The 24,905-nt window shown below is 35.5% G+C and overlaps 1 protein-coding gene across 2 annotated transcripts; it reads left to right on the top strand.

Moving 5' to 3' along the window:
• Positions 1-84: 84 nt before the first annotated feature.
• vars2 (valyl-tRNA synthetase 2, mitochondrial) lies at positions 85-20,878 on the top strand. 2 transcript variants are annotated; one of them, XM_051871683.1, is made up of 30 exons: positions 85-324; positions 1,102-1,318; positions 1,400-1,481; positions 1,645-1,745; positions 1,938-2,059; positions 2,263-2,329; positions 2,434-2,531; positions 3,718-3,799; positions 4,045-4,164; positions 4,250-4,358; positions 4,475-4,563; positions 4,789-4,879; positions 6,301-6,428; positions 8,562-8,665; positions 8,911-8,992; positions 9,676-9,752; positions 9,985-10,072; positions 10,214-10,310; positions 11,968-12,038; positions 12,139-12,264; positions 12,480-12,584; positions 15,222-15,290; positions 15,379-15,457; positions 15,559-15,686; positions 17,810-17,962; positions 18,073-18,309; positions 18,410-18,521; positions 19,591-19,778; positions 19,872-20,021; positions 20,596-20,878. In XM_051871683.1, the coding sequence occupies exons 2-30, from the start codon at positions 1,106-1,108 to the stop codon at positions 20,671-20,673; spliced, it is 3,246 nt and encodes a 1,081-aa protein (XP_051727643.1). In that variant the 5' UTR covers positions 85-324; positions 1,102-1,105; the 3' UTR covers positions 20,674-20,878. The 2 variants fall into 2 exon arrangements, with proteins under 2 accessions (XP_051727643.1, XP_051727644.1); XM_051871684.1 differs by having other exon boundaries at positions 86-324; positions 10,217-10,310.
• Positions 20,879-24,905: the final 4,027 nt, after the last annotated feature.

Genomic DNA, 24,905 nt, shown 5'->3' with positions numbered 1-24,905 from the left:
AGCGAAAAAGCAAACTTGACGCGTAGCAATGCTGTCTAGATAGGCAGCTTATTAGCTTTTGAGGCGCAGCCGCTGAGTGTTCCTCTAAAAACTATCCGACAGGAAACAGCGGACGCTACAAGAACTTGTATATCGAGAAGGAAATATAATCCATTGTAATTTAACTTTCATTGTTTGCAGCTTTTTTTGATTTGTCATTCATCTGTGTTTTTAATCAAAACATTTTAAGTCATACAGAATTTTAGACCTAAATATATCAGCCGGAAAAATCAATGCCGTATCCGCAATATGTCTGCGCCCAGTGACTGCTCACATCGAGTGAAGGTACGTTCCTTTTATCTGTCATTTTCAATATGCAGCTTTTCTCTGATTCTGGTTCTTAAGTTGCAGAACGCATTTATTCATAATATTTTCATAAACACGAACCTTCATTGTTTGTTTCACATTTTATGTATTTTTTTGTTGTTGTTGTTATGCCATTGTACTGAATGCTTACTGTATTCATATTCCATTTCATTTACACTGGTACTCCAAGCAGTGTTATTTTTTGTTATATTTTTATACTATTATTGTATTTTTTATTTTACATATATATATATATATATATATATATATATATATATATATATATATATATATATATATAGGCAATACTTCTCATTTTTTTCTAATATGTTTTATTTTGATTCAGCTTATTGCAATTACCTAAATTATTTTTTTTATATTTCCATATAAATCAAATTATTTATATTATTTAAATATTTGTATTTTTAGTTCTTAAACGTAGTTGCCATTTATTTACTGTATATTTTTAATTTTGAGTTTTTCATCTAATATTTATATTTTATTTCATTTCAGCTTTATTGCAGTTACCAAAAATGATTTTAATATAGCTGTAGTTAACAATAACAACACTGACTCCAAAATACATGACAAAAAATACCATGGTGTCATGTCAAAAAAATGTTTAAGAATTTTATTTTGTTTTATTACTCAAATTTTTAAATGTGATTCACAAATTAAATCATTGTTTACAATTCTTTAGCCTATTTTTGTCACATTTTGTTTACAAGACAAATTTCGTTTGTCTTTCTACATTAGTTTCATGCTTAAGCGCTCCAGATTTCAGGACATGTGGAAGTGTGTGCATGTGGTGTCACCCAGAATCTGGAGCAGAGATCTACAGAGGGCCTTGAGCACATGGGGATGCAGACTCTGCTCTCAAACCCCATCTAACACACAGCCTTCACATCATCCCAGGACACAAGCTGAGAAAGCCAAACGCAGACGAGCACGGGAGAAGGCCATACTCAGCAGTGTGGGTTATACATAATCAAAATAGTGCACATTTCATTTGGTCTAAAACCTTTCAAGCCTTATAACCCTTTAACCCTTATAGGATGTGAATGATGTTGGACTGAGCTGGTCAGATAAAGAGAAAATAACCTACAATGCTGCACTCTTACCTGGAGAGAAGAAAGGTAAAAGAATATTTTTCCTCTTCTTCTTCCTATTATGTCTTGTGTTACTGTCCATTGCAGCTCTGGATGTTTTTATTTTTCACTAATGCAGTTATTATAGATGCTTATTGCTATCATCCCTATCTCTGTAATTCCCATGTCTTCCGAACATCCTCTCTTTTAGACACCACTCTGCCCTTCCCACAATCCTACAGCCCAGAATATGTGGAGTTTGGCTGGTATCAATGGTGGGAGAAACAGGGATTCTTCAGTCCTGAGCAGCATGTAAGGGAGCAGTTACATTTCTATATACATTTCTATCTTCTTCAATAATCTGTTAATCTGATAAGATAATTACAAGTCTAAACTAAACAATATGTCTAAAACTGTACTAGCACTTCTCGTGTTTATTGCCTCTTTATGGTATTTGTACACATTAGAATGTTTTTAATCAAGTTTTTTTTCCTTATTCTTCAGAGTAAACAGCCCCATTCTGTTGATAAATATTTCTCGTTATGTATTCCACCGCCAAATGTGACCGGCACTTTACATCTCGGACATGCACTGACAGTGGCTATAGAAGATGCTTTGGCTCGCTGGTACCATTTTAAGAAACTCTTTTATTATTACTAACATAACATGCATCAACAATACATATATTGTGTGTGTATATATATATATATATATATATATACTGTTGATGCATGTTATGTTTATAGATTTTGTCAGAGTCCAATATTATGTTGGATATTATAATATTTTGAAAAAATATTGTTGTTTTTTTCAATTTTTGACCATTCAGGCGACGGATGCAGGGCTACAAGGTGCTGTGGGTTCCAGGCTGTGACCATGCTGGGATTGCAACACAGGTGTCCCATCTCTACATCTGTTAAATAGTAAAAGAGGATGCTGAGGTGGCATTGTATGTATATTAGCTGTTTAGAATACTCTCTGATGTGCCTGTGTGTGTTAGTCTGTGGTGGAAAGGAAGCTGTTGAGGGAACAGGGGAAGTGCAGACAGGAGTACAGCAGAGAGGAGTTCCTCAAACAGGTCTGGAGATGGAAAAATGAGTGAGTCTGTGTCTCTCCTTTTTTGCTGTCCTTATTTTCTATATATATATATATATATATATATATTATATATAAATATATATAATATATATATATATATATATAGAAGCTTGTTTCTGCCAAAGAATAAAAAATAAAACATAATTGCGACTTTTGATCTCACAATTCTGATTTTTTTTCTCTCTCGCAGTTGCGAGTTTATATCTAACAATTTAGACTTGCGAGTATATATCTCACAAATCTGAGGAAAAAGAAGTCAGAATTGTAAGTTTATATCTGACAATTGTGGGGAAAAAAAGTCAGAATTGCAAGTTTATATCTCACGGTTTGCGAGATTGTGAGAAAAAAAAAAAAGTTATTCCCGCAAATTAGTACTTTATAATTCGCAATTGCAAGTTTATATCTCACAATTATGAGAAAAAAAAGTTAGAAGTTATAAAAAAAAGTTAGATTTGCAAGTTTATATCTTTACAGTTTGCGAGACTGCAAGAAATAAAGTTAAAAAAAAAAAAGAGTCTGGCAAATTAAGACTTAATTCACAATTGCAAGTTTATATCTGACAATTGTGGGGGAAAAAGTCAGAATTGCAAGTTTATATCTCACGGTTTGCGAGATTGTGAGAAATAAAAAAAAAAAGAAGAAGTTATTCCCGCAAATTAGTACTTTATAATTCGCAATTTCAAGTTTATATCTCACAGTTTGCGAGACTGCGAGAAATAAAGTAAAAAAAAAAAAAAAAAGATTCCTGCAAATTAGGACTATATAATTCGCAGTTGCAAGTTTATATCTCACAATTGTGAGAAATTAACTCAATAAATTGAGTGTCTGAAAGTCTGAATTGCGAGGAAAATACTATTTCTCAGAATTTCAAGTTTATATCTCACAATTCTGAGAAAAAAGGTCAGAATTGTGAGTTTATATCTCGCAATTGCTAGAAATAAAATCTGAATTGTGAGATATAAACTCACAATTGTGAGAAAAGTCAGAATTGTGAGATAAAACGTTGCAATTACCTTATTTATTTATATCTGATTCCATATATATCAGAGCCTTTCAGTGGTTCAGGGCCTGTATATCAATTACATTATCCATTTCCATACAGTAACTGTTTAGGGATGTCTTTTTTAATTCAACCTAAATGTTTGGCTTTATGTCATTTTAAATGTGTTTTTTTTTTTTTCTCCAGAAAGGGAGATGAGATTTATCATCAGCTGAGAAAACTAGGTGCATCTCTTGACTGGAGCAGAGCATGTTTTACAATGGACCCGGTAATAAAAAGGATTTTCTCAGTTGTTCACACATTGGCTTTGTTTGGAATAGCATACTACCGTGGTACTGTATTCCTTAAACAACAGAAGCATACACAACGCTGGTTAATGTATCCCACAATACAGTTCACTCAACATGGCCTTCCATTCTCTTGTGAAAAAATACAAACAAAAAAACACTTTGGCATACTTTTTGTCTACAAAATTGTATTAAACATATTAAACATTAAATTTTTTCTCTGTAGGGTTTCAGCAGTGCTGTGACTGAAGCCTTTGTCAGGTTGTGTGACTCTGGGCTCATCTATCGCTCTGAAGGTCTGGTCAACTGGAGCTGTGCGTTAGAGTCAGCCATCTCAGATATAGAGGTGAATCACTGGGACAAAAAATGTCTAACAGCACTAGCAGTCCCACACATTTCTTGTAGACTAAGGCATGATTTGATGTGTTAAGGTGGACTCAAACGAGCTGTCTGGCAGGACTCTTCTGTCTGTTCCCGGTTATCAGCAGAAAGTAGAGTTTGGGATCATGGTTACATTTGCATATCCTTTGGAGGGACAGGGTAAGTTGATTTTTTTTTTTTTTTTTAGTTTGCTCGATTTCTTGAGATGTTGTTTTACCCCATTGGTTCTAACCAAGATGTGTTTGTTTATTTATTTATTTATTTATTTTTTTTAGAAGGAGAGGTTGCCGTTTCAACCACTCGCCCAGAGACAATGCTGGGAGACGTGGCCATTGCTGTTCATCCTGATGATCCTCGATATAAAGTAAAGTTATATTGGCTTTCATATGGATTTTGTTGTCAACTTACAGTGTCTTGACTGTACTTGTGTTCGAACGGGATATTATTGTACTACTCATACCACATTTGATAAATTTGTATGCAGTATGCCAACTGTGCTCATTTTCTGGGCTATTGTGACCTAGAATATTGAATAATTTCAGTTTACAACCAGAGCTTTAGCCCAACATATTCATTCTTTTCTCTTCAGGATCTTCATGGCAAACACTGCAGGCATCCATTTACAGAGCGGTTATTGCCTATTGTCACTGACTCTATGGTGGATATGACATTTGGCACAGGTATTTCATTCATTTATGCATGATATTTTTAGAGATAAGTGCTTAATTTTATTTGTTGATAACTGGATCTTTTATCGTTAAATGGACCCTTTTCACATTTCCGGAGTTCTCAGAAGAGGAAGTTGTCATAGTTGGGTAAACTTCCATACTGGTGAACGGGAGACGACAGCAAATATAAAACTATAAATATAAAATCTGTGATGGTGTTTCTACAACTTTCCAAAAGAGAGAAACATTGAGTATTGATGTATATTGAGAATATTGATGTAAAATTTGGACAATTTTTACCTTGACTGTTCAAATTGCAAAAAAATCAGTTGAGAATACAGCCTTAAAGGGTTAGTTCACCCAAAAATGAAAATAATGTCATTTATTACTCACTCTCAGGCACACCCGTAAGACCTTCGTTCATCTTCGGAACACAAATTAAGATATTTTTGTTAAAATCCGATGGCTCAGTGAGGCCTGCATAGCCAGCAATGACATTTCCTCTCTCAAGATCCATTAATGTACTAAAAACATATTTAAATCAGTTCATGTGAGTACAGTGGTTCAATATTAATATTATAAAGCGACGAGAATATTTTTGGTGTGCCAAAAAAACAAAATAACGACTTATATAGTGATGACCGATTTCAAAACACTGCTTCATTAAGCTTCGGAGCGTTATGAATCTTTTGTGTCGAATCAGCGGGTTTGGAGCGCCAAAGTCACGTGATTTCAGCAGTTTGGTGGTTTGACACGCGATCCGAATAATGATTCGACACAAAAGATTCATAACGCTCCGAAGCTTCATGAAGCAGTGTTTTGAAATCGGCCATCACTATATAAGTCGTTATTTTGTTTGTTTGGCACACCAAAAATATTCTCAGCGCTTTATAATATTAATACTGAACCACTGTACTCGCATGAACTGATTTAAATATGTTTTTAGTACATTAATGGATCTTGAGAGAGGAAATGTCATTGCTGGCTATGCAGGCCTCACTGAGTCATCGGATTTCAACAAAAATATCTTAATTTGCGTTCCGAAGATGAACGAAGGTCTTACGGTGTGTGGAACGGCATGAGGGTGAGTAATAAATGACATTATTTTCATTTTTGGGTGAACTAACCCTTTAAGGTGCAATCACTGTTACCACCGTTCAGTGAATTTTTGTCGGCAATATCCAGTCTTTTTAATTGGAATGTGACTTTCTTTGTATTTGATTTGACCCTCTTCGAATTTCTTGTGAGGGTGAAACATTGACCAACAGAAAGCTGCTTGGACTAAAAGTGGCTTCTGTGTGAGCGGTGCTTGACAAGTTGCTACACTATTGCCAATGGACAGTGGACCTTTTTTACCTGATAATCTGATGTAATTTCACTATTGTGACCACACCTTCAGTCTCAGCTCCAGTCTTTCAATTTTATGTTCATAGGTGCTGTTAAATTGACACCAGCTCATGATCACTCTGACTTCCTACTCTCTCAGAGACTTTCACTCCCACGCCTCACTGTGATTGGAGGAGATGGGACCATGACCTCAGTCTGTGGCCAATGGCTAGAGGTACAGAGATCATTTTACAATTTACCTATTTGTACTTATAGTACTTGTAGTATTTGACTTATAATAATAATAATAATAATAGTTTCTTATTTCATATTTGGTGATTTAAAGAAATTATTCCTAACACTTTACAAAAGGTCCCATTATTTAATGCATTGACTAACAATAACTAACAATCAGCAATACATTTGTTACACTATTTATTCATTTTGTTAACATTAGTTAATAAAAATAAAACCATTCATTATTAGTTCATGCCATCTCAGGTCCATTATGTAATATTAACAGATACAACTTTTGATTTTAATAATGTATTAGTAAATGTTGATATTAACATTAATTAAAATAACAAATTCTTTAGAAGTATTTTTCATTGTTAGTTCATGTTACTAATGTTAACGTTACCTTATTGTAAAGTGTTACCAAATTATTATATCCCCTAAAACGCCAACTTAAGAGACATTTTTTTCTAATTGTAAGGGAAAAACAGTACTTAATGCATAACTTGGTGTGAAATGGGTTAGTAAATAACTATGCTAACTATAAATGTAACAATAACTATATTAGCATGCACACCAACAGTAAGTGCACACTGTAGTTTTGTCGTCTGCTTGTGTGCTTTAAATTTGAATGGATTCTGACTGGATGTCAATGTTTTCATCATTCATCAGCTGTAAAAAAAAAGAAAAAGAAAAAAGAAAAGAGAAATAAAAACACGTTCTGAAAGTGATTCCAAATATGTTGTTCCTCTGTGTCGCTATTGTTATAGTTGTGCTGTGCACGTCCATATTCTCATAGAATAAGAACGATTATTAAAACTTTATGGTTATAGTTATCACTGTAGTTCACACAATGAAACCTGAAAACTCCAGATTTGAGTGTGAAAGGCCTCTGAGAGAAACATTTCTCATAACTTTTTTTTAAAGGTCAAACTAGCAACTACAGGCATCTAAATATGCATCTTCAGTATATATCAAAGGGGTCAGTAAGGGTGTAGGAATATCTCAGGATCGTGAAACTTTGAGCATATTGAAGATTTGTTCACTGGAAAGACTTTTATAAAGGTCAAAGCATCTGTACTGTAGGCCTCTAAATATGCATTATCATATTGTATTACAGGAGGTCAGCGGGCTGTAGGAATATTTCAAGATCATGAAACTATAGCGAGGTTGAAAGGGCTTTGAGATCAACATATCCACAGTTTAGCCTTCTAGCTTGGTGGGAAGTCTGGTCTAGAAAGCATATTTAATGGTCTAATTGTGCAAACCTGAAATCCCAGCGTGTTACAAAATTCGACCCAAAAGCCTAAATATGCTTAAAAATGATTATATGATAACTGCAGCTTCCTGAAAACAATTTCAAATTGAGAAAAAGAAAATGTGACCCTGGGCCACAAAACCAGTCATAAAGGTAATTTTTTTAAAATTGAGATTTATACAACATCTGAAAGCTGAATAAATAAGATTTCCATTGATGTATGGTTTGTTAGGATAGGGCAATATTTGGCTGAGATAAAACTATTTGAAAATCTGGAATCTGAGGGTGCAAAAAAAATCTAAATATTGAGAAAATCACCTTTAAAGTTGTCCAAATGAAGACCTTAGCAATGCATATCCACTCACAAAAATACATTTTTGATATATTTACGGTAGGAAATTTATAAAATATCTTCATGGAACATGATCTGATTTTTGGCATAAAAGAAAAATCGATAATTTTTACCCATACAATGTATTGTTGGCTATTGCTACAATATACCCGTGCGACTTATGAATGATTTTGTGGTCCAGGGTCACAAATACATTATTAATGTCAATGCTTCGTTCTCTGTGGGTTAAAATACTGCAAGAAGTGAAGAAATTAACACATAGATGTATTATATTATATTATATTATATATTTCCCGTGACCCAATATAATAATATAATATAATATAATATAATATAATATAATATAATATAATTGTAGTAATCATTTAATATAATATATATTCTTTTTTGATTAAGATTATTTTCCTTACCCCACTGGCAGATAACAAAAACTTAAGATAATTTTTTAGATATTTGGACTGGAAGCAAGACAAAAATACTAAGTAAGAAAAGCATTTACATGAAAGTATGTTTCTATCTCTCAGGGTGTTAAACGCTTTGATGCCAGGGAACAAGTAATTACTGCACTGATGGAGAGGAAGCTGTTCAGAGGAAAGAAGGATCATCCCATGTCATTACCAATCTGCAGGTAAACCACTATAAACTATACCCCAAACCAGTAAACCCTTCCCAATCCTCTCATTTCTGTAAGAATTACAGGCTGCTGAATTATCATCTGGTTATATTCCGCCACATTTTTGTGTACTTAGGCAGACCATTCCTTTAAAATATTTTTGTTTGTTTGTTTTTTTTGTTTGTTTGTTTTTTTTTGACTAAAAAATACCAGTAGTGCTTGACCTTGTGTCCTATCTTGATTTTATTCCTCCCACATAGCCGTTCTGGAGATGTCATTGAACCTCTGCTGAAGAAACAGTGGTTTGTACGCTGTCAGGAAATGGGCAAAAAAGCAGTTCAAGTGAGTGAGTGTGTTTCAAATGTGTGGTTGCATCAGATATAAATTGTGCTGATTTGCTAAACCACACAGTATGTGGGACGGATACAGTTTTTCAGCTCTGTCTTACACATAATTATAATAAGGCTCATAATTATATTCAATCATATTTTTGGTTTCCACTAAAACATTACGCAGCATAACTGTTTTCAACATTGATAATAATAAGAATGTTTCTTGAGAAGCAAATCTGCTTTGCCATCACAGGAATAAATTAGATTTTTAAATATTTTAAAGTACTAAATAATATTTTAAATTGTAATAGTATTTCATAATATTACTGTTTTGACTGTATTTTTGATCAAATAAATTCAGCCTTGGTGAGCATAAGATACTTCTTGTATAAGCATTGAAAATATTACCAGCACCAAACTAATCAAACAGTCATGCACATTTACAGTTAAGATTTCATAATCCCAGTTATGTTTACATGGCCTTGTTGAATTGACATGCTTGTGGTTTAATTACTGTCCCAGTCAATATTCCCTCGAGCAACAGCAAATGCGTGGCTCATCAAGAGCGTTACTGGAAAACATATTCCTGTTACTGGTCAATGATTTTTTTTAATTTGCCATTAAAATTCGATTATTCTTTTTGATGATTTTGTTAACTTACACATAGACATCCCATGCAAATACTCTTTTTAGGCAGTGGAAGATGGGGATCTGCAGATAATTCCTCCCTTTTATTCAAAAATGTGGAAGAGCTGGCTGTCCAACATCAGGTTAGCCTTATTATTTACACATTTTCTTACATATGCAAAGTTTTTTTTCAAAATTTACTATTTTGTGAGTTGTCTGAATGTCTGTTTGACTAGTCAGTGAGTCTTAAGGAGGCTCTGTATAATTAGGCTGGTTTAGGGTCATGTCCATGTCCATCTGTTTGTCTGACCAGTTACACTTTTCTGTAAATATGTTTGAATATGATTTTGTGTCATGTATATCTCCATCTTGCAGTGATTGGTGTATTTCCAGACAGCTTTGGTGGGGTCATCAGATTCCAGCCTATCGAGTGACACTGCAAAACTCAAAGGACACAGAAGAGGTGGGGGGCTATCATAAAATCTATAGCCCAAAGATGACATTTAACATACTTGCTACACCATAATGTGTCTATAAACTGAGGCCTGATCGTATTGCGTGAGGTTTTGATGAAAGCTTTTACGGTTGTTGACTGTGTCTCGAGCAGGAACAGTGGGTCTGGGGCAGGAGTGTTGCAGAAGCTCGACAACGTGCGGCTGTGAAGTTTGAAGTGAATCCTGATGCCGTCACACTCACACAGGGTGACTATCAAAGAGTTGACATGAATCACACTTCTGCTTTAATGATTACTACTCATAATCTATACTACTATTCAAAAGAATGGGGTCTTTTAAGATTTTGTAATGTTTTTGTAAGAATTTTGTAAGAATGCTCACCAAGGCTGCATTTATTTGATCAAAAAACTGTAAAAACAATAATATTTTGAATTATTATTATAATTTAAAATAACTGTTTTCTATTTTATTATTTATTCCTGTGAAGGAAAAGCTGAATTTTCAGCAACATTACTACAGTCTTCAGTGTTACATGATCCTTCAGAAATCATTCTGATTTGCTGATTTTGATATATTGATATAGAAGGTATATTGAAGAACAGATATTGGTGATTAATTCTGTATTATGCATAATATAGGAATCATAAAGTGTTAGTTAAAATGATAACCCTTGAATGACAACTCATTTATGAGTTGTTGTTTTTCCAAACATGTATGATTTTTGTTCTTCCGTGGAGCTCAAAAAAAGAGATTTAGCAGAATGTCCAAGCTGCTCTTTTCCATAAAATGAAGGTGAATGGTGACCAAGGACTGTCAAGCTCCAAAAGTGACAATAAGTACCATAAAAGTTGTTCATACAGTATGACTCATGCTTTATATAGTCCTCTGACAGCATTGTGTGGGGGGAACAAAAACAAATGTAAATTATTTACTGAAAGTTAAATAATTCACTGATATTTTTTATATTCAGCCACAAGCTTTCAAATCTCATTAACATTCACACATTAAAGTATGGCACGCCATAACGTGTCACACTAGGTTTGTGCTCAGTAATGTGGTTATTGTGTACAGCGTGATGCCCCTAATTTGAATATGTTCTTTGAAACACATGAATGAAATTTGAGAGTTTTCAGTGAACAAATTAAACTGTTCATCACACAAATCTGTCATATGGCATCAGAAGACTTGAAATATATTAATTTGGGCTACTCTTATGATATTTTGTTTTGTCATTTTGACTTGACAGACCCTGTTAACAATTTATTATTAATAATAATCATACATTAAACTGTATGATGTTCACGATTACCAAACAACTCAGCAGCTCGCTGCATTATTACAGCATTAATGTGCAGCCACAGGCGTGTGAATTTCAGCTATTTTACAATAACTGCAAACGTGACTTTTTAGAGTCAGAATTATCTGCTTTGTGAGGCTGATCTTAAAGGAACACTCCACTTTTTTTGAAAATAGGCTCATTGAGTTATCATTGCGCCTGCTGCAGCCATGGTACGGCAGCAAAGTTCCTTGATTATTACGCCGGAATGAGAGTATAGTTCCTAGCCATCTCGGCCTAGAAAATCGCAACTTTTCATTTTCCGTCGGTCTTAGTACACAATGTAACTACAGAAGAGTCAAGTTTTAAATAGGAAAAATATTGAAACTCTTTGGTCATTTTTTAACGAGATGCTAACGGTCTAATCAGATTCAATGAACTATGCTAAGCTATGCTAAAAGTGGTACCGCCAAGACCCGGAGATCGGCTGAATGGATTCGAAAACGGTAAAACTCAACTGTTTAACTCTAGGGGAGTTGGAAAATGAGCCTATTTTCAAAAAAAGTGGAGTGTTCCTTTAAAACTGATCACTTGCACACAAATCAACCATGTGTCTGTTTGTTTCAGACCCAGATGTGTTGGATACTTGGTTCTCTTCTGGTCTCTTTCCATTCGCAATGCTCGGCTGGCCTCAGCAGGTTTATTTTATAGTCCATTTGTCTTTCACCAACATCAAAAAACAAAGAATGTCTGTATATTTGGAGATGAACGTGCTTTGATCTGACTCTCTATCCTCAGACAGAGGACCTGAAACAATTCTACCCCAATTCCATTCTGGAAACAGGAAGTGACCTCATCTTTTTCTGGGTGGCCAGGATGGTGATGCTGGGCAGAGAGCTGACAGGCCAGCTGCCCTTTAAACAGGTTTTGTTGATGGCTTTTTGCTGAGCTCATAACTCTAAATGCCATATCGTAAGGTTGGCAGAAATTGAAAATTTTATATTGTGATGTGCGTCATATACCAAAAGTATCCAAAATGTCACTGAGAAATGTTACCGTCTACATTGCCATCAAAATGTCTCTGTTTTTGTGCAGCTCTGACTCTTTTATTGCTCTTTCTCTATCACTGTTTCAAACAGGTGCTCTTTCACTCTCTGGTGAGAGATAAATATGGGCGGAAGATGAGTAAATCTTTAGGAAATGTCATTGACCCTCTTGATGTCATCTCAGGGATTTCTTTGGAGGTATACACACATACTCACTCTCAGTCTTAAGGCCTATTCCAACCACGTGCAAAACATAAATGATGTTGTGTTGACGTATTTACCTTTGAAACTGGAAATTAGGGGAGTTGCAAATCGAACAGCTTGTCTTCATTTTTAAAGGGGACCTATTATGCCCTTTTTCAAAGTCTTGATTTTGTTTTTAGGGTCTACTAGAATAGGTTTTCAATGTAAAAAAACAAAAACAAAAAAACATTTTTCACATATTTTACATTGTTGCAGCACCTCTCATCCCAGTCTATCAGTAATGCTCTGTTTAGTTCCTGTCTCTATGAAGCCCCTCCTTCGAAAAGCACAGTGTGCTCTGATTGGGCGGCTAGACCAGTATGTTCTGATTGGTCAACCACTTCAATCAATTAAATTGAAAATGGAAAATATAAAAATAATAACTGATTCAAAATATTAAAGTGTTAGTTCACCCAAAAATGAAAATAATGTCATTAATTACTCACCCTCATGCCGTTCCACACCTGTAAGACCTTCGTTAATCTTCGGAACACAAATTAAGATATTTTTGTTGAAATCCGATGGCTCAGTGAGGCCTGCATAGCCAGCAATGACATTTCCTCTCTCAAGTTCCATTAATGTACTAAAAACATATTTAAATCAGTTCATGTGAGTACAGTGGTTCAATATTAATATTATAAAGCGACGAGAATATTTTTGGTGCGCCAAAAAAACAAAATAACGACTTGTATGATTCATAACGAGCGTTATGAATCAGCGTGTCGAATCATGATTCGGATCGCATTTCAAACCGCCAAACTGCTGAAATCACGTGACTTTGGCGCTCCGAACCGCTGATTCGACACGCTGATTCATAACGCTCCGAAGCTTCCTGAAGCAGTGTTTTAAAATTGGCCATCATTATATAAGTCGTTATTTTGTTTTTTTGCGCACCAAAAATATTCTCGTCGCTTTATAATATTAATATTGAACCACTGTACTCACATGAACTGATTTAAATATGTTTTTAGTACCTTTATGGATCTTGAGAGAGGAAATGTCATTGCTGGCTATGGAGGCCTCACTGAGCCATCGGATTTCAACAAAAATATCTTAATTTGTGTTCCGAAGATTAACGAAGGTCTTACGGGTGTGGAACAGCATGAGGGTGAGTAATAAATGACAGTATTTTCATTTTTGGGTGAACTAACCCTTTAATAAAAACTATAATGGTATCTCATTAATACTTACATAATTTGCTACTTGTTATTGCTAGTCAATTACAGGTGGTTTTAGTAGGAGGGACTTTCATTCAGCTTTTGATTGGACAAAAATGCCTGTGCGCGATGAGTCATAAATATATTTGGTCCATGTCTCTGGAAGGCAAATGTTAAATGATTATATTGAAATTTTATTTATTCAGCTTTTACAGTAGGAGTATGCTAACACATGGATGGCCTCAAAACTAATAGTAGGGATGCACAATACAGATGTACCGATATTAAACATTGTTTTAGTTTATAAATACTGGATATTTAATTGTGCATTCTCATTTTTTCATTTTCATTTATACATGTAATTTGCCATCATTGAATACATTTAATTAATCTTTAGAAACACAAATCATTTATCAATACTATTAAATCTTTGCATTTTCATACTGAATATGATAAAGTTATGAATCCTAAATTCACTTCTAGCATTTAAATGATTAATTTTAGCCTTTTATTTTTTCAAATATTATTTTTAATATATTTTGACAAAATAATATTGAATTTTAATATTAGCTATTTATTGGTTATCGGCCATAGCATGAAAATAACTATTGGCTTATAATATCGGCTTAGCCAGAATTTTAGACATGGACGAAAAGCCTCAAAACTCCCATTTTAACAGAGTAATCTCTTTTTACAGAGAAATTTATAAATAATTGTCTTTATATTTTGTGTGAAGAGACCAGTGTTGTAAATGTTAACTAAAACTTTAATCAATATAAATATGGAATAAAACAAAATAGAATTATTAAATGAAAAGCATTAACTTAAAAACAAATGAAAATATGAAATGTTGCCTTGACTACTAACTAAAATATAATAATTTTAAGTTGCCATACTTGTCGAAATATTTAGAAAATGAATAAAAATGATATAAACACATAATAAAAATACTAAAACTAAGTTGAAAATGAAAACTGAAAATATGAAAATAAAAGCTAATTCAAAACTAGCTTCTAGTAAATAAATAATACTAAAATAACACTTGGATATATTTGGGGAAAAAATGTCTTTTTTTATACATTAGTGTAGTTTCATAACATTACACTTAGTTTGAAAAATTTCAATGCCCTTTCTACACCTGTATTTTTTTTTTTTTCTCCTTTCCCTTTTTAGTTCCTACAAACACTAAATCCTCAGTATATTAATAAAAGTAATAATTCAAACTTATTAATGAATATAACAAGACTTTGTACAGCTGGCAGTGAACAGCTATCAGTCAGATGTCTTTAACCAAGCCTCAGGGCAGAACTGACTCCACTCATTTTGAAAGCTCAGCTGAAATCTTAATATTTGAAGCAGCTAATGTTCTAATCACCACTTTGTAATGACGACTTCATTTTTTCATGTCAGTCACATTCTGGTTTGATCTCTGTAGAGTCTTCAAGAGAAAGTCAAAGAAGGAAATTTGGATCCGAGAGAAAGCGTTGTTGCCATGGAAGCACAGGTCAGTACAAGGCTCTCTCTCTCTATTCCAGTGATCCAGTCGTTCCCAACTGAGTAGGTTCACCTCATTTCCTGTGTCCTTTCTACAGAAAAAAGATTTCCCTAAAGGGATTCCAGAGTGCGGGACAGACGCTTTGAGGTTTGCACTCTGCTCTTATAAAGCCCAGGGTAAGTTGCCCTCATTACAGTCTTGTAATCAAACCTTACGATCACGCATACCCAGAGTTCTTCACTCCCTCTGCTGACGTTTTGTTCAAATCCTGTCTCAGGAGAGGACATCAGCCTGTCTGTGTCTCATGTGCTGAGCTGTAGACATTTCTGTAATAAGATGTGGCAGGCGGTGCGCTTCACCCTCGCCACGTTGCATGATGCAAGTTTACCAACATCGTTAGCAGAGGTACGACAGCAAATATCTCTTCATTAAATCAATAAAACAACCTGTCAAATCTCAGACGGATCCAGCTCACTGGGTGGTTGAGAGCGTATCTGCATGATGCCAGCATGATTTAATGATCTTCCTCCTTCCGTTCTGCATCTAGGTTCTAATGAAGAAAATGCTTTATCTTGTGCTGTATTTTGTTCTACGCTGTTTCACATTCTTTCTTCTGCTTTCATTTGGTTTAATGAGACTAAATCATAAAGGAAGAAGAACAGTGGCAGTGCAAAATGACTTGTAGAAGCAAATGGCAGAAAATCAATTTGAAGGATGAAGTCACAGTTCTTCACTGAGATTATTAGTTGATAACTGTGTTTTCCTCCACAGTGTGCTTGTGGCAGTTAAAAAATCTACTGGCAGCCTGTAATAATACACATTTTGCTTTCGGATATTTTTAGGGGAATTTTGAGAAAATATTAAGTAAAAATTAATTGATTGATTTTGTGAATGCCTTATTTGCATGTATACACTACCATTCAAAAGTTTGGGGTCAGTAAGATTTTATTTTCTAAGGAATTAATACTTTTATTCAGCTAGGATGCATTAAATTAATCAAAAGTGACTCTAAAGACATTTATAATATTACAAAAGATTTCTATTTCAAATAAATGCTGTTCTTTTGAACTTTCTATTAATCAAAAACTATTACCAAATATGGTATCCACAAAAATATTAAGCAGCTCAACTGTTTTCAACATTGAAAATAATAAGACATTTTTCTTGATCACCAAATCAGCATATTAGAATGATTTGTGAAGGATATTATTAATACTGTGAAATTGCTTAATGGTGTATTACTGTAAAAACGAAATACACTATTTTCCAGTATTTTTTTATTTTATAGTAAAATACTGGCAGCAGAGATGCCAGCAATATACTGTAATTCTATGGTAATAATGTGAAATTACTTTACAGCCATTTTACTGTAAAAAATACATGTAGTTCATTTCTGTAATTTTCAATTTATAATACACTCTAAAAAATGGTGGGTTAAAAACATCCTAATTTGGGTTATTTTTGGTGACACAGCTCTGGGTTAAAAAGGGAACCACAAAAGGTTGGAAAATTAAAGGGGTCCTTAATTATGATTTCACTTTTTTAACTTTAGTTAGGGTGTAATGTTGCTGTTTGAGCATAAACAACATCTGCAAAGTTACGATGCTTAAAGTTTTAATGCAAAGGGAGATTTTCTTTTACAGAAATCGCTTTTTAAGGACTACAACAAACGGCTGGTAGGAACTACAACAAGCTTCTTCCCGGGTTGGTGACATCACAAACCCTAAAATTTACATAAACCCTGCCCCCGGGAACACGCAACAAAAGGGGTTAGGCCATGTTGGGCTGCTTTAGAGAAGAGGAAGAGTTGTTGTAGTAGAGTGTTGTTGTCATGCCGTCATTTTATGTCGGACTGCTTCACAAACGAGGGTCAATTCAATGCTGGATTTGCACAAAAGATTAACATGACGGCACATGCTAGTCGATGAGCTGAATCAACTCCACAGCAACTACATAAATTTATCCATTCAGAAATGTCCAGATGCATTCTTTAAGTTGTAACTTCTTCCCGAGTCTCTCCATCAGTGTCCGACTCCGGTTTGATCAATGTAAGGCTGAACACAGTTACTGACAATCGTCATTTTGGCTGAGTGAGATTCTCCAGCTTTGTTGTTGTTATGCATCTGAAGCGTGATCTGTTAAAGCTCTTTTCTGGAAAGGGCGGCAGCTCATTTGCATTTAAAGGGACACACATAAACGGCGTGTTTTTGCTCACACCCAAATAGGGGCAAATTTGACAAGCCATAATGATCTGTGGGGCATTTTGAGCTGAAACTTCACAGACACATTCTGGGGACTTATATTACATCTTGTAAAAGGGGCGTTATAGGTCCCATTTAAAATCACACAGGAAAAAAAATGTTACAAACCCCAAAATTTTGAACAGTACTGTAAATTCAGTCAAATGCTATTTTTCTGTCAAATGTTTGACTGAATCTGTATATTGGCCATTAATCAAATTGCTTTCTAAATATCGGTAACACGCAGACTAATTTTGATTTTAATGTTTTTCTCAATTTGATTCTCAGACCTATCCTTTATCCAGCATGGACAGGTGGATATGTTCACGTCTGTACAGCACAGTTCAGCAGTGTGAGCGTGGTTTCGAGAGCTTCGAGCTCCACACGGTCACGTCTGCACTTCACTCTTTCTGGCTCCACAGTCTGTGTGATGTCTACCTGGTGAGTATGATCTGCACTGCAGTGCTGTCATGATGTGATGGATCTTCCAGTCATTGATTGATGAGTTTCCTCCCTAACTGGCTTTTTCTGTTCCTCTCTGACTCCTTCAGGAAAGTATCAAGCCGGTGTTGAAATGTGAAGGCTCTGATAGTGAGGAACAGAGAGTTAGAGAAAGGCAGGTGGCCACGTCTGTGTTGTATCACAGCGTGTCCATCTCTCTCGCTCTCCTCTCGCCCTTTATGCCGTTTCTCACAGAGGAGATGTGGCAGAGACTCCGGCCTTACGGTGACTCTGACAGGACCTCTACCAGCCTGTGTGTGCAGCCCTACCCAAAGACCTCACAGCTGGTGAGCCAGTCAGAAACACAAACACTACAGCTGCTCCCTGCCTGATAACATGCAGTTCTCTTTTTGTCACAAAACAACTCTTCAATCTCCTCCTTCACAGGAGCACTGGTATTTTCCTAAGGAGGAAGCAGACTTCTCTTTGGTACAGGAAGTTGTCAGAGTGGCGAGGTTACTGAGGGCCCAATGCCAGATGACAAAGGAAAGACCTGACTGTGAGAAAATCTTAAGTTTTTCTGACTTAAAACTAACGTTTTGGTTTTGGTTGCTGTGTTTGCTAAGGCAGGTCTCACTGTGATCTGGTGACTGTTTGGATCACTTATAGTAAACTCAATGTCATGTTCAAGAAACCAGTTTAAGATGGTTTGAGCTCTGTGACATTGTGTAATATTCTGCTGGAAGTAGCCATGGGCACACTGTGCAACAATACTCAGGTAGGTGGTGATGTTTAAACAATGCTCAATTGGTACTAAAGGGCCCAAAGTGTGCCAAGAAAATATCCCCCACAGCATTACACCACCACCAGCAGCCTGAAACGTTGATACAAGACAGGGTGGATCCATGCTTTCATGCTGTTTATGCCAAATTCTGACCCTGCCATCTGAAGGTCGCAGCAGAAATCGAGACTCGTCAGACCAGGCAACGTTTTTTCAATCTTCTATTGTCCAATTGTGTTGAGCTTGTGTGAATTGTAGCCTCAGTTTCCTGTTCTTAGCTGAGAGGAGTGGCACCCGGTGTGGTTTTCTGCTGCTGTAGCCAATCTGGTTCAACGTGTTGTGCATTCAGAGATGTTCTTCTGCAGACCTCGGTTGTAACGAGCGCTTATTTGAGTTACTGCTGCCTTTCTATTAGCTTGAACCAGTCTGGCCATTCTCCTCTGACCTCTGGCATCAACAAGGCATTTTTACCCACAGAAATGCCGCTCACTGGATATTTTCTCTTTTTCAGACCATTCTCTGTAAACCCCGGAGATGGTTGTGTTTGAAAATCCCAGTAGATCAGCAGTTTCTGAAATTCTCAGACCAGCCCGTCTGGCACCAACAACCATGCCACGTTCACTTAAGTCACTTAAATCACATTTCTTCCCCATTCTGATGCTCAGTTTGAACTTCAGAAGATTGCCTACATGCCTAAATGCATTAAGTTGCTGCCATGTGATTGGCTGATTAGATATTCGCGTTAACAAGCAATTGAACAAGTGTATCTAATAAAGTGGTCGGTGAGTGTGTCTATATAGTAGATTAAATCTTTCATCATGTGATGTATAAAAATTGTGTCTTCTAGTGTGGGCAGTGTGTGGACCAGATCAGGCTGAGACTCTTCTGCACTTCAGATCTGCTATCTGCACGCTGGGCCGAATCTCAGCATTTCATCTGCACTGTCCAGAGGGAGGTTTCACTGACTCTCCTCCACCTAAGACCAGTGCTGTAGGGGTGGTGGATCATTCCATCCGCTTGCATCTGAGTGTCCAGGTAATGCAGAGTAAGATTTTCCTTTCTAAAGTAAGGATGCCTCTATATATATACACTGCTGATGTCTCATTCTCTCTCTGTGTCAACAATTAGAATGGTATTAATGCTGACAAACAGAGAGCTATTCTCTCTCAGCGCAAAGAAAAGCTGGCTTCCAAACTTAAGCAAGCCCTCGCTCGGACCTACGTGCCCAACTACACAGAAAAAGTACCTGATAAAGTCAGACAAGAGACGGAGAATAAGGTGAGTACAGAGGATAATGGGAAGCTTTACCTCATAAAATCTGTACAGATCATATTACACAATGAAGACTATTGTAGGAACTTTTCTTTTTTGCGTTGTGACATTATTTTATCATTATTGTGATGCAAACAATTTAATTGTCATGACAGAAATCTCACAATGCAAAAATAAATGAAAAAAGGCTTCAGTTGTAACTTCAATTGTAACTTTTTTGTTTTGATATTGAGGTTAAATATGACATGGACTTCTTTTTGTGAGATTCACCCACCTATACATAAAAAAGAAATTTGAAAACCAAATTTCCATGTTACTTGAAATGCATGAGGCTTATCTGCAAGCCTCATTGCACACTGTTTTCATACACTCTTGCAATTCCACTGAAAACATTATTCATTTTGTGTTACTAAAGTTCCATATGAGCTTATCCACATGTATTTATGTGCTTTGAAATGTTTATGCATGCACTGCATATGCTTCATTCGGTATATCCCATGAGAAAGCTACATTCTTGTCAATAGATAATATATACAGCTGAAGGAGCTTGCATACATTTATTGTGTTCTAAAATAACCAGATCACAGCTATGAAGCAGGAGCTGAAGAACATTGAGGACCAACTTTTGGCTTTGGAAGAAATAAGGAAAGAAGTCTAATGGACACATTGATCCAAATGCTAAAGGCATTCAATAACCAGATGGAAAGAATACTTTTTTTCTTTTAGCAAATCTGATAAAGATGCCTTGAAATAGACAATGAGTCACTGCTTTATGCAACAAAAAAAAATATGTCTGGTGCATATTTATTATGTTTTTTTGGATGTAAAATAAATGTAAAATAAATTAATTAACAAATAACACATTTGATGAATCATTTTGCTTTTGTGTACCTTGTTTGCATCATATCAAATTTTGTGAAATACATAAGAAGACTTTTAAAAAAGGCTTTTTTTTTGTAAATAAACACCTCATCTACAGTATGCTTCATTAATTAATCAGTTATATGCTCTCCATTAGATATGAAGGAAAAAAACAAGTTTTAAAAACACGTTTTATTATGTAATGCATGTAATACATTATGCAATGATATTACGTAAGCAATAAGGTACTCAAGGCTGGTGCCATATCGTGAATAAGTCACGGCTGAAGGGGTTGCAACGCCCTTCAGCTGTGACTTATTCACGATATAGCACCAACCTTGAGTACCTTATTGCTTTTATAAAACGGTTACCACACAATACAAATATTAAAGCCAAAAATATGTATTAACGCAACTTTCATGAAGTAAACCTTCACTAAAAGCCTTCCTTCTGCCGGAAAAAATAGTCCCTGACTGTGAACAGCAACAGAAGTTACATTATTATGCCATTAGATGGCGGCAAAGGGGCCATTCACACAGAACGCGTTTTTCTATTCCAATGCGCTACTTTTCCATTGTTTTTCTATGTAAACACGCACTTGACGGACATGCATGACCATTACGCTCGCGTCTCATGTCTTTTGCAGTGCCTCACATGTGAGCGCCGCGTTTTTAAGACGCCGCGTCAAGGTAAAAGAATTTCAACTTTTACACGCAGCGCCGCTCATCAATGTCAGTTCCAAAACAGTGGACCAATCAGAAGAACTCGGAGGCGGGGAAAGCGTTGCGAGCTTCTGTTTACAGTAGCAAGTTGGCATGACAACTGTTTTATTTGATGGCAACATGGCGGAGGAGGCGCTCATTATTATCTTTTTTCTTTTTTTTTTCCATGTCAAAAAAACTCGTATCTATCAATTCTGCTGTTTGCCTATTCTATTATTTCCGTTATTGTCGTTATTGCATCATGTCTCAAAAGCGCATCTCGAGACCCTCACGTTCTACGCTGCGCTTTTTTTAAAACCATTCCTGAGCGCTTTTTTAGACGCAAAGAGGCCTTCTGTTTGAATGGCCCCAAAGACTGTCTTTATGAGTGTGTCAGTCAGTAGCGAAGACATTTACATTGAAAAGACTGAATTGTTGTGAACATGGAACAAGACGCAACTGAAATGCTTTGACTAGCGCTGCCAGTCATGGGAAAACCCCTTAACTGTTAAAAGGACAAGATAATACATCGGACATTTAAACAGATTTTTTATTATGAACATAGGACTGACCTGAAGGAAAATGCTGAATCTGAATGCAGGTAATAAACTCGCTCACTCAATCTCATTCTCACAATACTCTTCAACATATTACAGTAAGCTTCAATGAACAACACTGAGAACAAACAGTTTGCGTTGCTAAGGGTGTTATGTAGTGATACACAGAACCGTTGGGTGAAGCGGTCATAGCCGTGTTTTATCGTGACCAATCAGAATCAAGGACAGGAGCTAACCGTTTTATAAATATGTATATATTATTATGTATATTATTATTATTATTATTATTGTTATTATTATTATTATTATTATTATTATAAAAGGTATGTGTATGTATTACTACTACTACTTAGGGCTAATATGGCCAAATATATTATCACAATATTTTTTTCCATATCATGCCATATCGATACTTATCATGATATTCATTTACCAGTAATGGAGAAGGAAATGCTTTCCTGACGCTGAAAGCACTGTGACTGTTATGTTTGTGAGTTTGTGTATCAGACGAAACCGCACCATTTATTCACACAAATACACGCAGAAATCACTTATTAGGAACATGCACTGACTGGCTGTTGTCGTGTTTATTTCTGCTGTGTGATTAATCCATATCGAGTAAAAATGTCAAGAGCTTATCATCACTATCGACGTAAATTTTATTGCATATGATACTGTTTATCACCCAGTACTACTACTACTACTACAAGGCCTAGGCTACTATTATTATAAAACATATAGTATTACGGCTATACTGTTCCCATTCAAAATTTAACCACTAACATTTATCTCAACCTGTATTTGTAAATACCAGAGTTAAAATGATTGTAAAAATCAGATTTTGTGGTTTGGTTACATATTTATTATTACACAGTCCTAATGTTGCTACATTTTATATCAATTACATTATCTCTGTTATGCAACATACTAACCTTATCAAACACAAGCACATGTCAAAACAAGACAGTTCTGTGTGTATGCAGTAGGTGTCCTCATTGTTAATTGTGTCATTGTTGCCTAATCTCTGGATGAAAAATATCTCAGCAGGGAGCTCTTCTTCATCATTCATATCTTCCCCATCAGTTGCATTCTCATCTAGGTCATACTGTGTGTTGTTCTCAATTTCATGATTCCTTCTAATCTACCATGTTTGTTTCTTCTTCGATGGAGTCACGATAATACGGTCAAGGGTCTTCTGAAAAGTAATGTGTTTTTTCATTGTGCTGGTAATGAAATATGAGCAATGAGTCATTTTAATTTCTGGAGTAACAGTGAACAAGTGCTCTTTACCAAAAGAGGAAATGTCATACACATGCAGACCTGGCCAGCAACACGACTGGTGGTTCTCATTTGAAGACCTCTAAAACTCAGAACTTAGCATAAATGTTGTGCATTTAGATAGCAAGCCATGAAAAAGCCATATATACTATTCAGATAAAGGGCACATTTATACTGAAAAAATAAATAAATAAAATAAATAGTGAAAAAGACCAAACACCAATGAATGTTTAAATAGTAAAATATTTCTGCATCATGGTAGTATTTGTTGCACTGCCTTTAAAGGATTAGTTCACTTCAGAATTAAAATTTCCTGATAATTTACTCACCCCCACGTCATCCAAGATGTTTATATATGATTATGATGTTTGCGGGTTTCTTTTTTTCTGTTTGCTGGAATTCAAACCATAATCTTGGCATTGCTAGTGCACTCTCTACAGTTTTGAGCTTTAGGAAAGCACAGAAGAAAAGCTTTTCCACACTTCTACTGTATAAAATATTACTTTTTTTTTTTTTTTTTTTAAGGTTTAAAAAAATTGTTGCAATACTGTTTATAATAGTCACATTTATATTCATATGTTCTCAAGCATGTTTATTTTTTATTTGTAATGTGTAAGAAGCATCAAAATTGACAATTCTTGTTTTTTATGGAATATTGCAGTATTATAAATGATTTATCTGTGCACATTGTTCATTTTTAAAATTCATATGCCCTTTTAATGTGTTTCTGGTGTGAGGTCAGAACCTGTCACTCACAGAAGATCACAGCAATAGCAAACAACAACGATCCAATGATCCAATCAATTTCCTATGGGAAAAATCAAGTCCCGCTCTACATTTCACTCCATATACCATGTCATGATAGGTAAGAAAAGACCATGCAACTTTGTTGCTATTTTATCAGGTTTTGTTGTTGTTTTTCAGTGTGATTTTTGGAAATTGTATTGAATCCAATAAGGGTCAATTTGACCCCTGATTGAGATTTCAAACCTAGTAGGGTCAACTTATGGTCTATTTAAAAAAAATAATGATACACTAATGAACTTTTTTTTTTGCATTACATGTTCTTGATTGTCATAATAATAACGTTACAATGTAAAACAAATCCCCAAAATAGGCTAAAATAAATATACATTTATTTCTTTATCTTTTGATATTGGGTTGATAATAACCCAGACATTTTTGTTTTCGTGAGATTCATTCTTTATGAATTTATTGCAGATATAACAATCATTCATCTGCCCATCACCACCTCGCGACGGTTGCTAAGGCATCTTGTTGCTAGGGAAATGGCGAAGGGGAGGGAAGCGCGAGGGGGGCGGGTCCTACTTAATGAGTCAATCCGGAAGTGGAGAATCGCTTTGACTGTACACACACAGAGCGGCGGCGTCAAATGAAGCTCTCCATCAGTGCATAACTGCAAAGACGGACGTTTAAACAAGAGTCCGAAACCGCACGTCCTCACCTCGCCAGCTTAGATTTCTGCAGACCTT

This window comes from Ctenopharyngodon idella, chromosome 19 (genome assembly GCF_019924925.1).
Source record: "Ctenopharyngodon idella isolate HZGC_01 chromosome 19, HZGC01, whole genome shotgun sequence".
Lineage (NCBI taxonomy): Eukaryota > Metazoa > Chordata > Actinopteri > Cypriniformes > Xenocyprididae > Ctenopharyngodon > Ctenopharyngodon idella.
The sequence above is the reverse complement of the archived record's forward strand: the minus strand, read 5'-3'. Positions and strand labels throughout refer to the sequence as shown.

What these genes read in the sequence shown, in the direction of transcription:
- vars2 (XM_051871683.1), top strand. Translation starts at nt 1,106, where the DNA reads ATGCTTAAGCGCTCCAGATTTCAGGACATGTGGAAGTGTGTGCATGTG. An exon ending in ATGCTGGGATTGCAACACAG is followed by an intron (nt 2,330 to 2,433) that starts GTGTCCCATCTC and finishes TGTGTGTGTTAG; the next exon opens with TCTGTGGTGGAAAGGAAGCT. An exon ending in GACAAAGGAAAGACCTGACT is followed by an intron (nt 18,522 to 19,590) that starts GTGAGAAAATCT and finishes TGTGTCTTCTAG; the next exon opens with TGTGGGCAGTGTGTGGACCA.